This window comes from Molossus molossus, unplaced genomic scaffold (assembly GCF_014108415.1).
Source record: "Molossus molossus isolate mMolMol1 unplaced genomic scaffold, mMolMol1.p scaffold_m16_p_15, whole genome shotgun sequence".
Lineage (NCBI taxonomy): Eukaryota > Metazoa > Chordata > Mammalia > Chiroptera > Molossidae > Molossus > Molossus molossus.
This window is the reverse complement of record NW_023425350.1, coordinates 23,616,164-23,634,374: the sequence shown is the minus strand read 5'-3', so window position 1 is coordinate 23,634,374 and position 18,211 is coordinate 23,616,164. Positions and strand designations below refer to the sequence as shown.

At 46.0% G+C, this 18,211-nt stretch overlaps 1 protein-coding gene across 2 annotated transcripts in view; it reads right to left on the bottom strand.

Annotated features, from left to right (window-relative positions):
- Positions 1-18,211, bottom strand: part of CRIM1 (cysteine rich transmembrane BMP regulator 1) — a 179,446-nt gene that overhangs the window by 48,044 nt on the left and 113,191 nt on the right. For both annotated transcript variants that reach the window (XM_036262671.1, XM_036262670.1), the window contains exons 6-7: positions 16,935-17,117; positions 14,266-14,463 (exon numbers count right to left, since the gene is read on the bottom strand). In XM_036262671.1, the coding sequence (XP_036118564.1) occupies positions 14,266-14,463; positions 16,935-17,117 (381 nt within the window). The remainder of the gene's footprint in view (positions 1-14,265; positions 14,464-16,934; positions 17,118-18,211) is intronic.

The window sequence follows — 18,211 nt, the reverse complement described above, 5'->3', positions numbered from 1 at the left end:
GAGTAGCTCTTGAGTGTGGGTCGGTGACGCTAGACAGTACACTTGGGGAAGGCATACGGAGGCCTCCCTCCTGGGTCTGTCTGCAGCACGAACTGTTGGGGGTGAGGAGCTCTGGGCCCAGACTTCGATCACCTCTGGGACACTGTCTCACTGCGCGGGGTCCGGGTGCATGGCTGGTCGGAAGGGCCTGGCTTCGGGTAGCAGCTGTCTAGCACCCTTGATTCCTACAAATCCATACCAGTGCACACGTGCACACGTGCACACACACACACACACACAGTCTTTCTGGAAGAAACTCACTATAGGCAAATGTCTAGAAAAAGTAAAGGCAGATACATTCTTACATCTCTTTCATAAGTTAAAAAATTTTTCAAGTAGAAGAGCATAAAGGAAGCCTCTTCCTATGTCTCTTATTTCTCTCCTTACCTCTCCTTTTGGACTTTAATAATGGTTTGCATACTCCATGTAACTCTTCTCTGTAAATCCACAAGCCTGTGCATTCGATTGCGAGACGAAGATGAACAGTTATGTTCTCTTCTCAGACCTAATTCAGGCATTCTCTCCCTTAGGATTTTTTTTGGGGTGGGATGGGAGAGTTAGGGCTGAACTCGGTTAAGCCATGTGATTATTTAATGAGTGTGAAAATTCCAAAGCTTCACTCATTTTATATGGCTGAATATATCAGGTCTCCTGCAGCCCGCCAGTTAGTGGTAGCCTGTCCGGGGCCATAAAATTGGAGATCAGGTTGGCTAAGACAGAACCTAAGGAGACAGCTTATCTTTTTCACTGTCTTTATATGTCATTCTGTTACCACAGATGCTTGTCAAATGTGACCACAACTAGTCAGAAAACCATCCAAATAAATCACCAAAAGGTTAACATTACTGCAACCCGGGAAGACAAATACTGTAAAGATGAAATTTTCCCAAATGAAGCTAGAGGAAAATCTCTATTAATGTAGGCAATAAGAAAAAAAAAAAAAAAAAAAAAGTGAAGATACGAAAAGTCCCTAATCTGGAAATGGGAATTTCCACGGCGGATGAATGTGTATTTAAGAACATCTCATTAAGTCATGGAAAGATATCTCCTACGGATGGAGTTTTCGAATTCTTTCAGGAACTACACTCTGAGTTATCTTTTTTTCCTTTGTATATATTTCTAATAACAACACCTACATCCTTGTAATTTCTAAAGTACTTATCTCATAGAAGTTTCTTTATTTTAAAATAAATGGTGTGAAAATGTTCCCAAGATTTGTATTATTTTATGGTCAGATAGAAAAGCAATCATATATTTATTTTAGACCTATTTATTAACTTTGTATGCTTTTTCCAAGGAATCTTGGCGGTTGGAGATATTTTTCTTCCTTTATCAATCTCGTATTTAATAGGAAAAGACAGTAGTATGATTCTGAGATTATTATTAAAAGACCACAAAAGACAAATTAAAAAAAACAAAAACAAAAAACAAAACTTTTTAATATAGAGTGAGATATCTTTTTCCAGGAATTTAGCTTGAGAAAAGCTCACAAAATAACTGAATTCCAAGAATAATCTGCACCTTTTATATTTGTCTTACATTTTACTCCTTTTTTTTTTTTGCTTACTTTCATAGAGAATCTATCTTGGTAACCTTTAACTAGAAAGAATGTGCCAATGTTATAAGTATATGTGTGTGTATGTATATTTTAACAGCTATATTCAACTCGGGGTGTCAGATGGTCAGAATTTGGTATCTTAACCCAACACCCTGAGAAAAACGGCTGAGAACAAAGGAGGAAGGGTCCTTGCATTTGGGACCATGGTTTATTCACTGTTTATAATATCAGTACCTAGCACAGTACTTCGCCCACGGTAATGTTTAATGAATGAACAAAGTGGAAAAAAAGACACCTGTGCACCTACCTAAAGTCAGGGCATGCCCCCCCCCCCAGTATTGTCCCTACAGGCCGAGTCTCTAACGTCCTAACCTGGAGGACGGGACAGCGGCTGTCCCCCGCACACAGTCGGTTCTCAGTGAGATGCACTGACGCGGCTCGTGAGCCCAGCAGGCCGCTGTGAACCCGACACACTGACGATGAACGCGAGTGAGAATCCCCAAACCCAGGCAGTCCTAACCGAGACACTCGGTTAAGCAAAACGGGTTAAATGATGATCTGCACCCCTAATTTGGAAGGCACAGAAGTACACAAAGCACTGCAGGTCTCCCTTCAAAATTCTTAACGTGAAATCTGACCCCCAAAATTTCAATTACCTGCAGAATTCGTTTCTGTGACTGCCTCATTCCTTTATGGTGCCAAAGAAAGTATTACTGAAATGGCCCTGGAAACCGCTGGGCACTCAGCTCAGCAACTCATCTGGCACTGGATGGAGGACCAGCACTCTGCAGAATGCTCGGCAACGACACTAAGACTGGCGCAAGGGACGAGAGGCAGAGCTGGGACCAGAATGCACAAGTGTTGGTGATGGCGGCTCGGTGCCTGGCACATTCATTCACTCAGTGGGGGTGTGAGTGCCCGGAACCCAGATGTGAGTGCGGCTGGGCAGGAGGCGGGCAGGAGGCACAGAGGGCTGGGAGTGTCGCTCCGTGCTCCAGATGGGGCATACCCTCCGTGGGGCTGGACTGGACCAGGGCCAGCAGGCATTCATTCCCAGAGGTCAAACAGCAAGGTCAAAATTCCAGCCAGAGGCACAGGAAAATAACCTGGATCAAAGGTGAGGCCACAAAAGGTCCAAATAACAGTAACTGGGTCTCAGCAATGAGAATGGAGCCAGGAGCAAACATGACTTTTGAATCTGAGCCATGATGATCAGGTACTTTCATTTTCCTCCCCTTCTCCCCCTCACAATGGCACCTACTGAGAAGCAATGCCAAGGACACAGGGGGCTAGGGGTCAGAAGATTTAGCTTGAGTCTCTGTTCTCTCATTATCTTACGAGTGATGCCGGCCCTCTCCGGGCGTCGATAAAAGGGGAATACCCATCATTCCTACCTCACGATAGCACTGTAAGTAAGGCTCAACTATGACCGTAAAGAGAGGACTGGACTCCTCTATACACTCTAAGGGCTACAGGAATATTGCTTGTCGCTGCAGTTACTGTTGTAACGACTATCCTGCTTGCTTGGACTAGAACTGGTCCCAGATGATGGCTGAGTAAACGAATTATGTGCCCCTTCACAGGCCGCAAATGTTCAGCTGATAAGCGCTATGACAACTGGCTGGCGTTCTGAACCCTGTTCTTTGTAACTTCAGCATCATTTTCTATCTCTCACTGATAGCATGAAAAGCATCTGGGGTGGAGGTGGGTCCATATGGTCTGGTAAGCTTGGGAGCGCGTTAGTGACCAGCCACTGGCGCCTTTCACACTTGCTGAGCAGCAGTCTGACACTATTGTTTCACGTTTCGACTGTGTTCGTGTTGTCTCCAAGAGAACGGGAATCTCTTCGCAATCAGCTTATCCCGTGTGAGTACGAACAATGGTTCTATGTGCCTGGCTGACCCCGTGCGTCCTCTCTCATGACCGGGGCCTTGCTGGATCTTCGGGGCCGAGGGCAAACTCATCCAAGTGCCACTCACACTATTCTGGTGGACTGTGGTAGTTCTGCCATTCTCAAGCTGAAGGAGGACACAGGAAACCCATCTCTAAAAGCTGCCTTCAATCAGCAAATCTTAGTTTCAGAACCTCAGTGATCTCAAACTTATGTCAACAAGAAGAGATAGTTCAACCAGTACTCTGTTAATACTGGGAGTGTTTCACTCCGATAACCATGTTCTCTGTGGGGCACCCCTGTTGACTTCATCTGGCCTGAAATCTCCTTGGAACCTTTGAAACACTGGTTCCCACAGAGCATGAGAGAGCCGTGGTCTTGGAAAGATCTGAGCTCGCTGATCCTCTCAATAGCCAAGGCCCGAGGCCATCCCAAACTGACAGCTTACTATCTTTGAACTTTTCTTTAGCTTCACTAGTAAAACAGAGACTCGCTGAACTGTTTAAAGAAGTGAGCTGATATGCAGGGCCATCGCTTTCCAATTAAGGTGAAAAAGAACACCATCTCTGGCGTTCCTACTGATGCCCAACCTCAGGGTGGCATGATCACAGGACAAGGCACAGGCCTAAGCAACCGGTAGGCACCGAATACATCCACAGGCACTAAAAATACCCCACCGGACTCCAAAGCAGATCCAAGGCAGCCTCAAATTCTGTCATCCGTGTAGACATTGTTAAAAGGAGGAAATGAGGACCAAGGGATGAGGTCAGCACACAGGGTACGTGCTATACGGTCCTGCCTAGCTGGGCAGGTGGCTTACAGATGCGACTGGGAGTTTGCTCCAGCAGCCGAGGAGCGAAATCACACCCCGAGCACTACATGACTCTCAGGGTCCCCGAGGACCGGCAGTTGTTGGCCCGAGGATTTTCTTGGGATTCTTGGTCCTGATTCATGACAGTGCAGCAAAATAAGAGCTGGGGCCTTGAACTGCATCTTATTTTTAACGGGCGGCTACCATTCAATCCTGGGGGCTCCAGTGGTCTGGACACCTGAGTTGGGCTGTCTAAAATAGCTATGAAAAATCAGGTCACACTCTCAGACGTGAACGTAGAATTCACCTGATGTATAACTAGGTATGTTGTAGACATAAATGGTAAGCAAAAATCGGGTTGAACTGCTAATTCAACGCAAGCTCGAAATTGTGTGAAACGGAATGGATGGCCATCCCCGCGTGTTTCTGACAAATTTCATACAAATGCTAAATGTTCCCTGTCACTCATCCCCTATCCAATCTAGAGCAAATGATGGTGTAAACCTTGGAAAAAGATCTGGCTCCGCTGACTCTCCTGGTAATGAATTTCCCAGCCTGCATGCAGGTAGATACAGTGAGCATCTGTGAATCTCAAACTGAGAGCTGACCTGAGGGTGTGATCCAGTCCCTGCCACCTGTGACAGGTGATCCATAAACTGGCAAAGGACACTCTTTACTAAACACTCTCAATTCCTTCAGTCTGTGCTGTTATTTTATGACAATATGGTGACGGACCTTTTATACACCTGTGTGACCTCTAATCTTCAACAACCAGACACAGCTCAAAAATACTTCTAAAAGGGCCTTTAAAAACAACTTGCTATTGCTAATGACAACCCTCATGTATTAAACAGCGTAAAATCACTTTGTTCTTTTAGACAAATTTAAGGCTATGTAATGAAACAGTTAAAAATGGCATGATCAGAGTGGAGTGAAGTAACTAAAATACTGGAGATTAATTATATGGAATCACTATCTCTTTTTTTTTTTAAAGAGTTATTTCCATAGGGAAATTATTTTAGTCTTATTTGAAACTATGTTTGAAAGGAGCACCCGCAATTTCACAAAAAAAGCTCTAATACAATTTATGGCCATTAAAATACTTGACTCTAGCTCCTAGAAGTCATTAACACACTATGTAGTCAGTAAATTGATTAGAAAACACACACACACACACACACACACACACACACACACACGTTATACTTACAAATAAACATTACTGCTAAAAGCACTCACTTTGGGAGGCTCGACTCTTGTGCTAGAAGGTTGTTCATGTAAAATCCTACCTGAACATGGCGAGTTGTTCTCAGATCAACTTACTGTGTCACAGAAGACCAAGTGCCTTTCTTTTACTGACACCTGCTGCTTCCTCTGAACACTCACCTTTTCCACCAGACTTAGAAGAGAATGACTTTGACTATTTCCTAGAGTCTGATAAACTTTCAAAGTCAGGGGTTTACAAAGCTAAAAATATCCAAGAGGATGTACTGTAAGCTCTCACATCAGTTAATAAGAGAGATCCCCAAAATATTCTGAATGACTGCATTTCTGCAATAACTGTGCAGTTTTCCTACATAACCACTGGGAAGACCACTTCATCCAAATATGCAAATCTTGATATGTTTAAAAATAATTTACTGTGTAACTGGACCTTGTATGGTGGAAATAAACTAGATTCGCATGAAAAGTGCTGCCAAGTGCTTTAAATACAGGTGTGTTGAGACCCATCCATTCCTTAGAATACAGGCAAATGGTCAAAGGACATAAAGATGAGAATTTTAAAAGAAGATGGTCTACTGATACATTGCCTAGGGCAAGAGAAACAAAGGAAAAAATTAATAAATGGGACTTCATCAAACTAAAAAGCTCCTGCATAACAAAAGAAACCATAAAAAGGGAACACACTCTTTGGAAAAACATATCTGCCAATGATACATCAGATAAGGGGTTAATATCCAAAATATATAAAGTACTCATACAGCTCAATAAAAGGAAGACAAGCAATCCAGTTGAAAACGGGCAGAGGACCTGAATAGACACTTCTCCAAACAGGACATACAAATGGCCAAGAGACATATGAAAAAATGCTCAACATCACCAATTATCAGAGAGATGCAGATTAAAATGACTATGAAGTATCACCTCATACCTGTCAGAATGGCCACCATCAACAAATCATCAAACAACAAGTGCTGGTGAGGGTGTGGAGAAAAGGGGACTCTAGCACACTGCTGGTGGGAATGTAGATTGGTGCAGTCACTATGGAAAACACTATGGTGTTATTTCAAAAAATTAAAAAGCCATTTGACCCAGTGATCCCACTTCTCAGAATATATACTAAAAAGCCTGAAACACGAATCAGAAAGAATATATGCGTCCCTATGTTCATAGCAGCGATGTTTACAATAGCTAAGATCTGGAAACAGCCCAAGTGTCCATCAGTAGATGAATGGATAAAAAAAGCTGTGGTACATGTACACAATGAAATACTATGCAGCTGTAAGAAAGATAGATCTCTTACCCTTTGAGATGATATGGAAGGACATGGAGAGTATTATGCTAAGCAAAATAATACAGTCAGAGAAAGGCAAGTACCTCATGATCTCATTTATTTGTGGAATATAATGAACAAAACAAACTGACAATCAAAATAGATCCAGAGACAAGGAAGTTGGGAACAGACTGACAAACCTCATAAGGATGGGGGGTGGGGTGGAAAGAGATAAACCAAAGAACTTATAAGCATATACGCACAGCCAATGAACATAGACAACAGTGTGAGGGAGGCGGGAGGCAGGAGGCGGGTGGGAGCAGGGAGGAGGGGGTCAATGGGAGAGAAAGGGAGGGACACCTGTAAAACTTTCAACAATAAGTACACACACACACACACACACAAAACAAAAAGAGAAGATGGTCTAATATAATACAGCCATGGCTAGGTAAAGCAGAAGAAAATGTAATTCCTAGTTAAAATGATAAATTCTATGAGGTTGACAAAAGTTAACAGGAAATCCATTCTGCTACTTCTGGTCAATGGTTGTACCAGAAAGAAGACGGGATCTTTCTTTCTGAAGTCGGCAAGCCTTTTGTGAAGGGCATGTCTCTTAATAACCTTTATTAACTTCTGTTTGGTTGCCTAAGCGTTGTCTCTTATCCAAAAAAGTTTAACACAGTCTCAGTAGAGATTGTGTTTATTTAAGTTTGTTGGAAAAACATTCCTATCATTTCAAGAATGACTAAATATTTTTCATTCACATAGTTAGCATTCCAGACTATGTTTTCCTGCCTCTGTTGATTAGATGAAAATGAGCAGGCCCGAGTCTGAACTATTAGCTTCCATTATCATCTTAGCAGGAAAAGGATGGGATTCCCAGCAATAACGCCCGTTAGGTGTGGAGATGGAGAGCAGAGGGAATGAAGAGGAGCCTGGCCCCAGGGGGACACACCTGACCACCGGGGCTGCCGAATGCTGTAAAGTCAGAGCAGAGGGCTGTCTCACCACGTGTTTCAGAATCAGCTCAGAACGACGACATTCTAATGTTATTTGAAATACCTAAAGGTATTTTAAGTTACCAGGTAAAATCAAAGTACTATGAAACTCACCCACGAAAAATTTCTGATGCCTAAGTTCAATACTCAGGCTAACACATGATCATCGACTCTGCATTTGTTATTCACTGTATGACCTTATTTGGACTAGCAACACACACACACACACACACACCCCACCCAGACTGTGCTATATTTTAACTTCCATTTACGGGGTTAGTTTCCAGGATATTTAGAGTTAAAGGATGAAACAACATGCCTAAGAGTCTTTGAGATATTACGGATACTTTATTACTTTTGGCCCACTAATGATAGCATAGTATATTGGACTGAAGCATTACCACCCGTAAACTGAGTTTTGATTCCTGTTAGGTACCAGCATGTTAGTATCATGTGACCCTATGGCATCTCCGACTTCACTGCCTCTAGGGTCTGCCCACCTATGTCTGACGCCTTGCCACAGAAGCAGTAGCTTAATCATGAGATGCTGTTCAGTGAGGAAGCATTATGGGCAAGGCTGAACACATGTTTTCTCACTTGAAAGAATTCCCACCCAGATATGTGCCTGGTACGGACTTTACTGGCAGCCCGGTAGAAATCACATTTGAAGGGCGGCCTGATTCAAACTTTATCAACAGTATTTACGGGAAAGAAAGTAGTGCTCCTATACAGTGAGGGCTGAGGAGGAGGAGGACAGTCTATTGGACAGCTCTCAGGCTTCCTGCCCTTCAGAGCTAGGAACGCAGCATGCAGTCTACTGGGTGAGCTGGCACCGAAGCGGCTTACCAAATCCCAGGAGGACCGGGGATCCTTAGGTATGGGATCCAAGAAAGTGAAGTGGAGGAAGAAAGATTGCTGACTGGCTGGTTCAATCACATTTCATCCGAATTCCAGAGAATTAGAAATAATCCACGCACAGGAAATGTCTTAGTCCTCCCTTCAAGAGTTGGTTCCATATGCCTGCCTGAATCAGCTCAGTCAGATAACAACTCTGCCAATAACACTCATTTTAAGTTTTCATTATAGAAAAAAAATTTTAAAAAATACTGAAGTATATAAAATAATATTATGGGCACTCATATACCCATAACCCAGCTTTGACAATCTATAAGTAACTCTTTGATTTCCTGTCTGACATGGGAAATGGATTTACTTTTGTTTCAGAGAAACAGGAACAGCAGAAAGGAAACTACCCATGCACCTAACCACGAGTGTGGAGTTTATTTACTGGCAACCGAGTCATAATGCTGATGTCACCCTGTAAAATATTACCTGTGTTGTTTTAAGTTCCTGAAAAGTGACACTCTTGGTATCGACTCTGCAATCCCCAAGGTCATCAAAACCATTAACTCCTCCCAGTAAGAGACAGCACATACTGGGCCTCAAGAAGAGGCAGGTCACAGTGGCCACCTGGGGGGACCCAGCCACAGCTCGAGGTGGGACAGCAGACCAAGCCTGGCATCTAGACTTCTAAGTGATGCTGAAACTCTTCTCTTGCATCAGGTGTCCCCGCCAAGCTGCCCTCCCACCCGTCCACGTTTCTTGCATTTTTCTTACTGAGTCGAGAGTATGTCACATACATCTCACGACCAAAAATTCCCTCTCCAACACCTTATCATCCTTAATTATAAAACAAACTTTTTTTTTTTAACAGAAAATGGTACTCTGTCCTTAGGGTCCCTCTGACATTAAGAACAACTTAGGTAGCATTTATACCTGATGTTATTGGGAAAAAATTAGCAAATCACTCTCAGTACTTAATTGTGATATTAAAATAAAAACCCCTGCCTGTGGAAGGAGTGGAAATAACAATGTGTGGCACCTATACGCTCGCGAGGCAGGTCTCACTAAAAATCAGCATATGAAACACGACAGCGAGCACTACCCTTGGGGGGCCTGGGGGAGCCCACTTCGACTCTGTGATTCTGGGCTTCAGGGGCTGACTGGGAGGGAATAAGCCACGCTTCACAAACCAGTCCTGGGAAGCCCCCGGGGCGGTGATCATCGGGAGGGCGAGCAGGCACCCTGAGGCTAACTGGTCCAACTGGCCTCCAGACCACTGGGCCCACGGTGTGCCCACCACTCTTCATACAGCACCCTGCATTCTGTTCTCAGAGTGTGCCCAAATATAAGCGGCCGATCACTACTCTTTCTTGAACTGATCAGAGGTCCAAACAGCCGTCAGCACTGGAGGCTTTGGTTAAGAAAGCCTGTGCGTCAGGGTCTGCAGTCTGACTCGGTAAGAGGAGTCTGGGTGCGATTTCCCACTCCGGGCTTCACTAACTCACTCATCACTTCTTCACTGACAATTCTGACCAGTGTTTACATGTTAGGTGCTATTTTAGGGATTCAAAATAATATGGTAAATTCCTAGCGCATGGGGGGATGCAGCCTCTTCCAACAGGGGGTGCTGTGCCCTGTGTTTCACTGGCACGGTACCTGCACGGTCCAGAGCCTGGGCTCTGGGGACACACTGCCCTGCCTGCCCCTTTTAAAATGCATGACCTCGGGAAGTTACATGACCTCTGGACTTTGGTATCTGTGGTGTTAGTAATCTGGGATACAGTATCTGCAAAAGAGGGAAGATGTAAGGATCAAAAGAGCAGATGCTCTTACAGCACTTGGGCCTGGCTCACAGACAGTATACAAGAAACGTCATCAAGATGATGATGCGAAGAACGCTGGGTGCCGAGGAAGACCTGACTGTTCTGCCTTCCTTTTTCGTTTTAGTTTTGAAGGAGATAAGGACACAGCTTCCATTAGTACATTTAAATGGCAAACTTCATAGGCCATTCCATGCATTTCCATCTTAGCTTTTTTTTTTTTTTTTTTTTATCCTCACTGGAGGACATTTTTCCATTTTTTGTTCAGATAGAGTGGGAGGGAGAGAGAGAGAGAGACAGAGACATTCAGACAGAGACATCGCCGTGAAAGGGACACATCGAGTGGCTGCCACCGGCACGACCCAACCAAGGCCGGGGACAAACTGCAACCAAGGTACATGCCCTTAGCGGGAACCGAAGCCGGGTCTCTCTGGACCGCAGGCTGATGCTCTAACTGCTGAGCCAAACCGGCCAGGGCCATCTTAGCTCTTTACAAGACCCAGAAAATAAAAATGATGTGATTGATGAACAAGAGAAGTAGAGAAAAGGCAGCAGAGCAAAACGTAAGGATAGAATCAGTTACAGATGTCCAGCCCCAATGGCTTATCTGTGCACCTGAACCGGGTGTTGACAATAACGTGGTAAGACTTAATCACGAGAGGACTTAAGTGCCAATTTAAAAAGCACTTAGGTACTTGTGAATCGAGTTAGCTGTCAAGTAGCAGCCTAGTCTTTAAGGGCCCCCAGGCTCCGTCCCCAGTGCTCCAGGAGTAACCGCGCACATCATGTTGTCATTTGGAAGGTATGCATCTTTAATAACAACAGCAGCACAACAAGGTTCTTCCTCCCTGCAGGTCCTCACATGCCATATTTGGTAATGCAGTAATTTATTTAGGAAAAAAATCTAAAACCACAGTGCTTGTGTGGGGTCCTTTCATATAATTTCAGGCTCTGACTATGCACCTTGGGATTGTAGCTAATAGGGTAAGGGCCAAAGTCTGTTATGCAATTGTGCACAGAGGAATTTACTGTGTGGATAAACTGCATGAATACCAGTGTTACTGTTTTTCTCCAGATAATGCTGGTTGATTGTTTATTACACATTAACCTTGCTTTTATCTTATTTCATCAAAACTTTTTCATATTCTGCAATCACTTGAAATTCTATTTAAATATGCTGAGAAAAACATTTTCAAATAGTCCTAGAGGCTTTATTGGATCCTATCAACTAAGTAATACAATTCATTCACCTGTTATTATTTTGTAAGTATCTTATTATTGATGATAAATAACCAGGGAGCATTATCTTAAGCTGTGCACTGTTTTTTGACCCCACACCAAAAGAATCTTTCAGTCTTCCTATTACATCTTAAAATGAGAGGGTTACTGGAGAACAAACACAAGCTTATAGGAAACTCACTGCTTAACTAAGTTAAAAACAAAAATAAGAAACACAAGACGAATTAATTCTCTGAGAACTAGACAATGGACTCTTCCGAAAGGTTTGATGAAGAGCATGAAGGAGACAGAAGAGAACCAGGACCAGAAGAACCTTCCAGCTTGGGATAAAGATGCTGTGTTCTGGCAAGTGGGGCCTGAATCTGAGGCTTGGGAAGCAAATCCAGGATGTGTTCCAAAGGCCTGCCCCTGCGGCCCCAGGTGGGACCAGGGGTCAAGTGGGAGATCACATCAGAGACTCCTGGGGCAGCTGCAAATGATTTCCTCCCCATGACCATATTCCTCTCTCTCCCAACACAGGGCCAAACACAGAGGAAGAGAAAGTAACAAGGAAACTAGAAATCAGGGCAGGAGTAAACGTTGGTGACATTCGGGAGCAGGGGCAGCAGACGAAACGTAGCTGAATCCGACCGACTTCAGTTTATCGCAGCTCAGCGACATCACAGCAAGTGATCTTGGAGGACATGATCGCACGTCCATTTCACCTCCCAAAGACTGGTGAGGCCTGCTGCAAGGTGCTTCCTGAGGCTTCACTGGAGTCAGGGGCACATAAAGCGCTCACCCCGCCCAATCTGAATGTGGACACTGTCTCCTGGTTTCAATGAAAACAGCCTAACGTTATCGGTGAAGTTAACGAGGAATCGTCCCTTACTCCTCCCAGTGTCCAACGGTGCAGGTGGATTACGAGAGGTTCTCAGTAAGGTTTTTGGAAGGAACGGCTCACCAGAGCTGCCATTCTTTTCTCAACTGGCGGAAGGGTAGACGACAACCTCATGCGTGCATTGCAGACAGCAAACTCGAGTGATCAAACTGGCATGCACGCCCTATGCCAAGCAACAGATGCAATACACTCATCTCACACGTATTTAATTCTGCTCACCAACTGCTCTCTTCTACTCACAACAAATACACTTGATGACAAAAACGAGTGCAAAAGGGTGGTCTTCCCTCCACTGACCTTCAGAAAGCGCCCACTTACTCATTTTACAAGCTTTCTTAGTTTTACTTTCCATTTACGATTCAAGATTCGTGCCATTAAAGGGTTAGTGCGTACCGGATGACATATTTCTGCTTTTAATTTTTCTTACATTATCACGCATAGGCACGGACTTAAACATTTCGAGTTGACAACAGACTGTCCCTCATCCTTAGGCACAGAGAGTCCCTCCTTTATCTGTTCGGACAAGGCACCCTTCCTGGTAAAGCCCGGGGTACAGCAGACACACGTATTTCTGTGCACTTTTCCCAGGGCCGAAACGCTGCCGCTGGGGAATGGCGGGGGCGTACCCGTGAGGGAGGGGGACCGCCACAAAGCTGGTCGTCTGGCAGCTGTGCTCGGAGCAGGGCAGTGGCGAGGGACCTGGTGATGTCACCAGAGCCGGAGTCCTCCAGTTTACATCTTTATATGATGTGTAAGGTCTTTGATAATTCTAACCCCTCTGAGGGTAATGAGGTGAGTCAGGCAAACTTTGAAGTCTGAGTTGATGAAGATTTAGGTGGAAGCAAAAGACTTCTTGATAGAGGACTTAAGTCTACTGAATGCATGTCTGAAAAGAGCTGCTGGTTCCTTAACAGCTGGTGGTAAGAATTCTAGAAGGATCCATCTTCCACACAGATTAATTTGTGACCCACTTTAGTTCACTTCACTATGCAAATGTGCTTCTTAATGACAAATACTCTCTAATGGATCCGTCAGCCTCAGTTCACTCTCTTTCCTATAGTAACAGACAGGGACAGAGGATTAAGACTGATGTAAGTGCGTGTGCAGAGATCTTCCCAGGACGAGGGAGACGGGCTGAAACAGGGGTTGGGACTAAGTCTAGTCCAGGACACTCAGGCTCCTGTCCCCTCAGCAGGATGACAGGCAGTGAATACAGGAACCGAGACCCACGCAGCAGCCTGAGGGACTGCAACGCCACAGCCATCATGCGGTCAGAAGCAGAGTGCTCAGAGGGTCGCAGTGTGAAAACCGCTTCTGAAGGGTCCAGGTTCTTTTTCTGGCTGCCGGGACCCATGAAGTCCTGGACGCGTCACAAGTGAACGGGCGATGCTGCCGTCATGGGTCTTTCCCCCCATTTTACGTCACTGCATCGACCTCTGGATGTCAGACTCGAAGGGAACTGAATTAAAATGTATATATTCTTACAAACTGTTCGGATAAGCACATCTGCACTGGTAAAATAAAGACCCCATGACTCTGCAACATTTGCCCCAAACGATAAATTTAACTGCAACTGGTAATAGCATGAAGCAGGCATTATGCCCAAGGAAATAAACAAACAAGAACATACTGGCAGAAGCTTGTCCGACACAAGACCTTCGCGGGGGACTCATCAGAACGGACAAGGTTTACCTTCGCACACCGGGCAGCACTCGCCAGGCACCTTGACGGGGTTCATGCAGCTCTGCCCGCAGACCGTGGCCACGCAGTGGGACTCGCCGTTGATGCACTGGCAGAACGTGCAGTCGTCCTCCCGCCACCGGTCTCCGTGGGCGCGGATCTGACCATTGGCATAGCAGCCGGCGGGATTATTAAAGGGATACACCGGATCTAAATTAAAACGAGAGTTCACAGTAAGATGAAAGGCATCCTGCGTCTTTTCTCGGCCTGTACCTAGAGATGGTTTTCCCAGGCTCTGGTGATCAGCAGCTCTTTCCCAGCTCAGGGTTGCATGAGGTGTCTCCTGGGGGCCCTGTAAAAGCCGCTGTCATACTGAATTTCTGTCTGTCCATCATGACACAGGACGGGGGACATTTGGCGTTAAAACCAATAGGCGGGCGTCATCACTTCATGAAGTTGCACAACTCTGGGCACAGAGCTGGGGGTTGGTAATTGGAAAACTCAGATGCACTTTAGGCTCTGACAATGTCTTCTGAGCTGTCCATTTACACGTTTACCACGCCTCAGTTTCACTGCCTGTGGAATGGAAAGAATAATGCCCCCATCTAACTTAGAGGATACCGTTATTCTAGCACGAACAGAACTCTATCTCCTGGTGCCTGGGGGTGCATGTGGACGACAGTGAAGAGAAGGCAGGTTCTCTCTGAGGCCTTGTTCACAACAAGGCTGGTGTGGACATACCGTGGGTCACTGCTCGTGCCCTGGAGGGAAACCTGTGAACCTCGAGACATGGCCCTGTGTGCTGGGCAGCCAAGCAGCAGCTGGGGTAGGACAGAAGCAGCTGTGGCTAGTGTAAAGTAAACTGTTTCCTGAGAGTAGTAGTATTATTTTTTTAATCCTCACCCAAAGATATTTTTACATTTATCTTCAGACAGAGTGGGGGTGGGGGGCGGGGAAGAGAGAGAGAGAAACATCGATGTGAAAGGGACATATTGATTGGTTGCCACCCGTACGACCCCAACCGGGGCTGGGGACGAACCGCAACCAAGGTATGTGCCCTTGGCCAGAATCAAACCCAGGACTTCCTGGTCCGCAGGGCGACGCTCTGACCGCTGAGCCAAACTGGCCAGAGCTGTTTTCTGGGATTACTGACCAGGACGTAAATGCTGCACATAAGGCCCCCAAATATCACTATAATGAGAGCAACCAGAGAACTTGCTCCATTTTCTTCTTCAGAAACACACACAACCTGGTCTCCACAAGCAAGTGCTGCTGCGCTGGGAGCGGTCCACACGGGCGTGAGCTCGGTCTTCTCTACTCTAAGCAGGCGGTGGGCGTTAGAGCAAAGAGGCAGGAGTTTACAATCAGGCAGCCACCGCTCCAGAAAGGCAGTCTGCCGGAGGTGGAGCGGCCGAGAGATCTGAGTTAGATACGACTTGATACATTTCTTTACAGAAAACGTGACATTTCTACTTTGAGCCTGGGTCTGAATTCCAGGAAGCGAGACATAGACAGGCACGTGCCCAGACAACTCATTATGGTTATCACACAGAGGTTCCTATCTACGTTTTCACACCACCAATGGCCATGCAGTTTGAGAGACTACGACCAACTGGGGGCAGCCAGGGGACAAATCAATGGAGAGAGTTCAAAGCTGGATGTGATCTTTAAAAATCCCAATGACACCTAAAAAGGGAACCACCTTTCTCCCCTAAAATAACTTTCGGTAGGAGAAAGGACTTCACTGCTGTGAACCACTGTTCCATGTCAGGAACAGTTTGTATACTTTACACACTGTCAGGTCTTCCATATGATGTGCTGAGTCCAGCTCAAACACCAAGAAGGTCGTGCGGAAAGCGGAGGGAAGGATGGCGCCGGTGCGGCACTGTCCTCCCGCGTCCCCGTCGGGGAAACTGTTGTGTCTAAAGACCAGACACAGTCGGGCTCGCTGTTCCCGGCTTCCCCGCAAACTCAGACCAGGGACTCCTTTCTGCTCGTCGGCATCCTCGCCCCGCGGGATTCAGAATGACCATTCTGAAATGTTTATTATTTCTGAATCCCACGCGGGAGGGCGGAGCCTGCTGGAGGAACATGGAACTACTACCTCGGGGAGAGAGGAAGGGAACAAAGCGGAGGGCTCCTGAGAGCCTCTGTCCGGGGCCACCACACCTGATACTTGGTTGGGACTGGGGCTGGTGTCAAAACCATGTCAAAATCACCCCTCACCTCCACAAAGGAGGGGCAGCAGCAGGGTCCTGGCCCCGCCTGCAGGGTGTGGGTGAAGGACAGCACACAGGGTGAGCTCCTCTCAGCCGACGGGCGAGACCGTCAGCGACAGGGCTGTCCTGTCCTAGCTGAGCAGTCACGGAGGGCAGGATGTGAATTCCAGTGTCATGGTGAGCAGAACGTCCCTGGGACTTGCTGAGGACGTGCTGGGACTGCAGGGGAGGGACAGCAAGCGTTTCCAGGACCGCACGCTGGCCTGGGAGACCTGCCGCCTACACCCAGGGCAGCATCTCGCTGTCGCGCGGCATGGACAGAGCCCTGAAAGACGGACCCGTCATAAAAAGGGACTGCCTTCAATAATCCTCTCCTTCGGGTGAGACGGATTAGGTCAGTTTTGATACTAAAACTCTGAGCCATGAATACTCTTACTAACCCCTCATGAGCCCACTTCTCACCTTCGCACACGGGGCAGCACTCCCCTTCGGGCACGTAGTACCTCTCGCAGTTCAGCTCGCCGCACTGGGCAGTGAAGCAGATGGCCACGCCCCCTTGGCATCGGCAGAACCGACACTTGTCCAGTCGGAACATGTCTCCGTCGTTGTACTCCACATTGTTGAACATGCAGGCTGGCTTGGTTTCTGAAAGGGGTTCAAACAGACGAGGCACATTCAAAGTCACTTCTGAGTGGTGTCCTCTGGCATTTTTCAGACAGCCCCTAGAAAACTGTCTCTTATCAAGGGGTTATAATTTGATGAAAATGTACTAAACAAGACACAACTTTCTGTAACAGCGAGAAAGCAATTTAAAGTAAAATAAACAAAACACGGTTAGCCTCTTTGCCCAAGGAATCGAAATTCCCCTTAGCAAAATCTACACAAACTGCCCCCCCCAAATAAAGGGGGCCATGTGACCAGGACCTCACATTACTAATCTGGGCTTTAAGGAGACTACATTTGTTTTGTGAAACCATTCTCTGCCTCAAATAAATGGTCTTGTCTTCACATTGCTTTTTTAAAATCCTCACCCGAGGACATTTTTGCATTTAGAGCAGGAAGGAGAGTGAGGAAACGAGAGAAACATCGACGTGAAAGGGACACATCGAGTGGTTGCCACCCACACGACCCAACCAGGGCCGGGGACAAACTGCAACCGAGGTACGTGCCCTTAGCAGGAACCGAACCCGGGTCTCTCCGGTCTGCGGGCTGACGCTCTAAACGCTGAGCCAAACCGGCCAGGGCTTCACATTAGGTTTTGTTCTGCCTCGAAAAACTTCATCTAGGCCTTTTCAGAGAAGATATTCTTCTCTTCCTTCCATGTATTCTTCCTCCCTATATTCTTCTTTCTCGCTATGCGGTTTAATAACTTGTCATTTTAATCACATTTTGCCTTAAAAGCCGGACGTGGATATTATTATCCCAAGTTTAGAAGTGAGGAGATCCTAGGTGATTTGCTGAAGTCACCCATTTAGCAAATGGCAGAAGCAAAACCAGCTCTTCAACAGAAACCTTGCGGGACTTTCCAGCGTGTTTCAAGGCTGTGTTCTGCTAAGGACTCCAAGTCCTGTCCTCAGAATTCTGCTCACCATGCCAATGACTTAAAGATTTTTCTCCACCCTGGGAAACTCCCCCTAAATTCATTCCTTATCTTTAATTTTAGTTGACTTAAAAGAACTCCCACCAGGCAAAGACATCACAAGAAAAAGAAAACTCCAGATCCATATTTCTTGTGAATA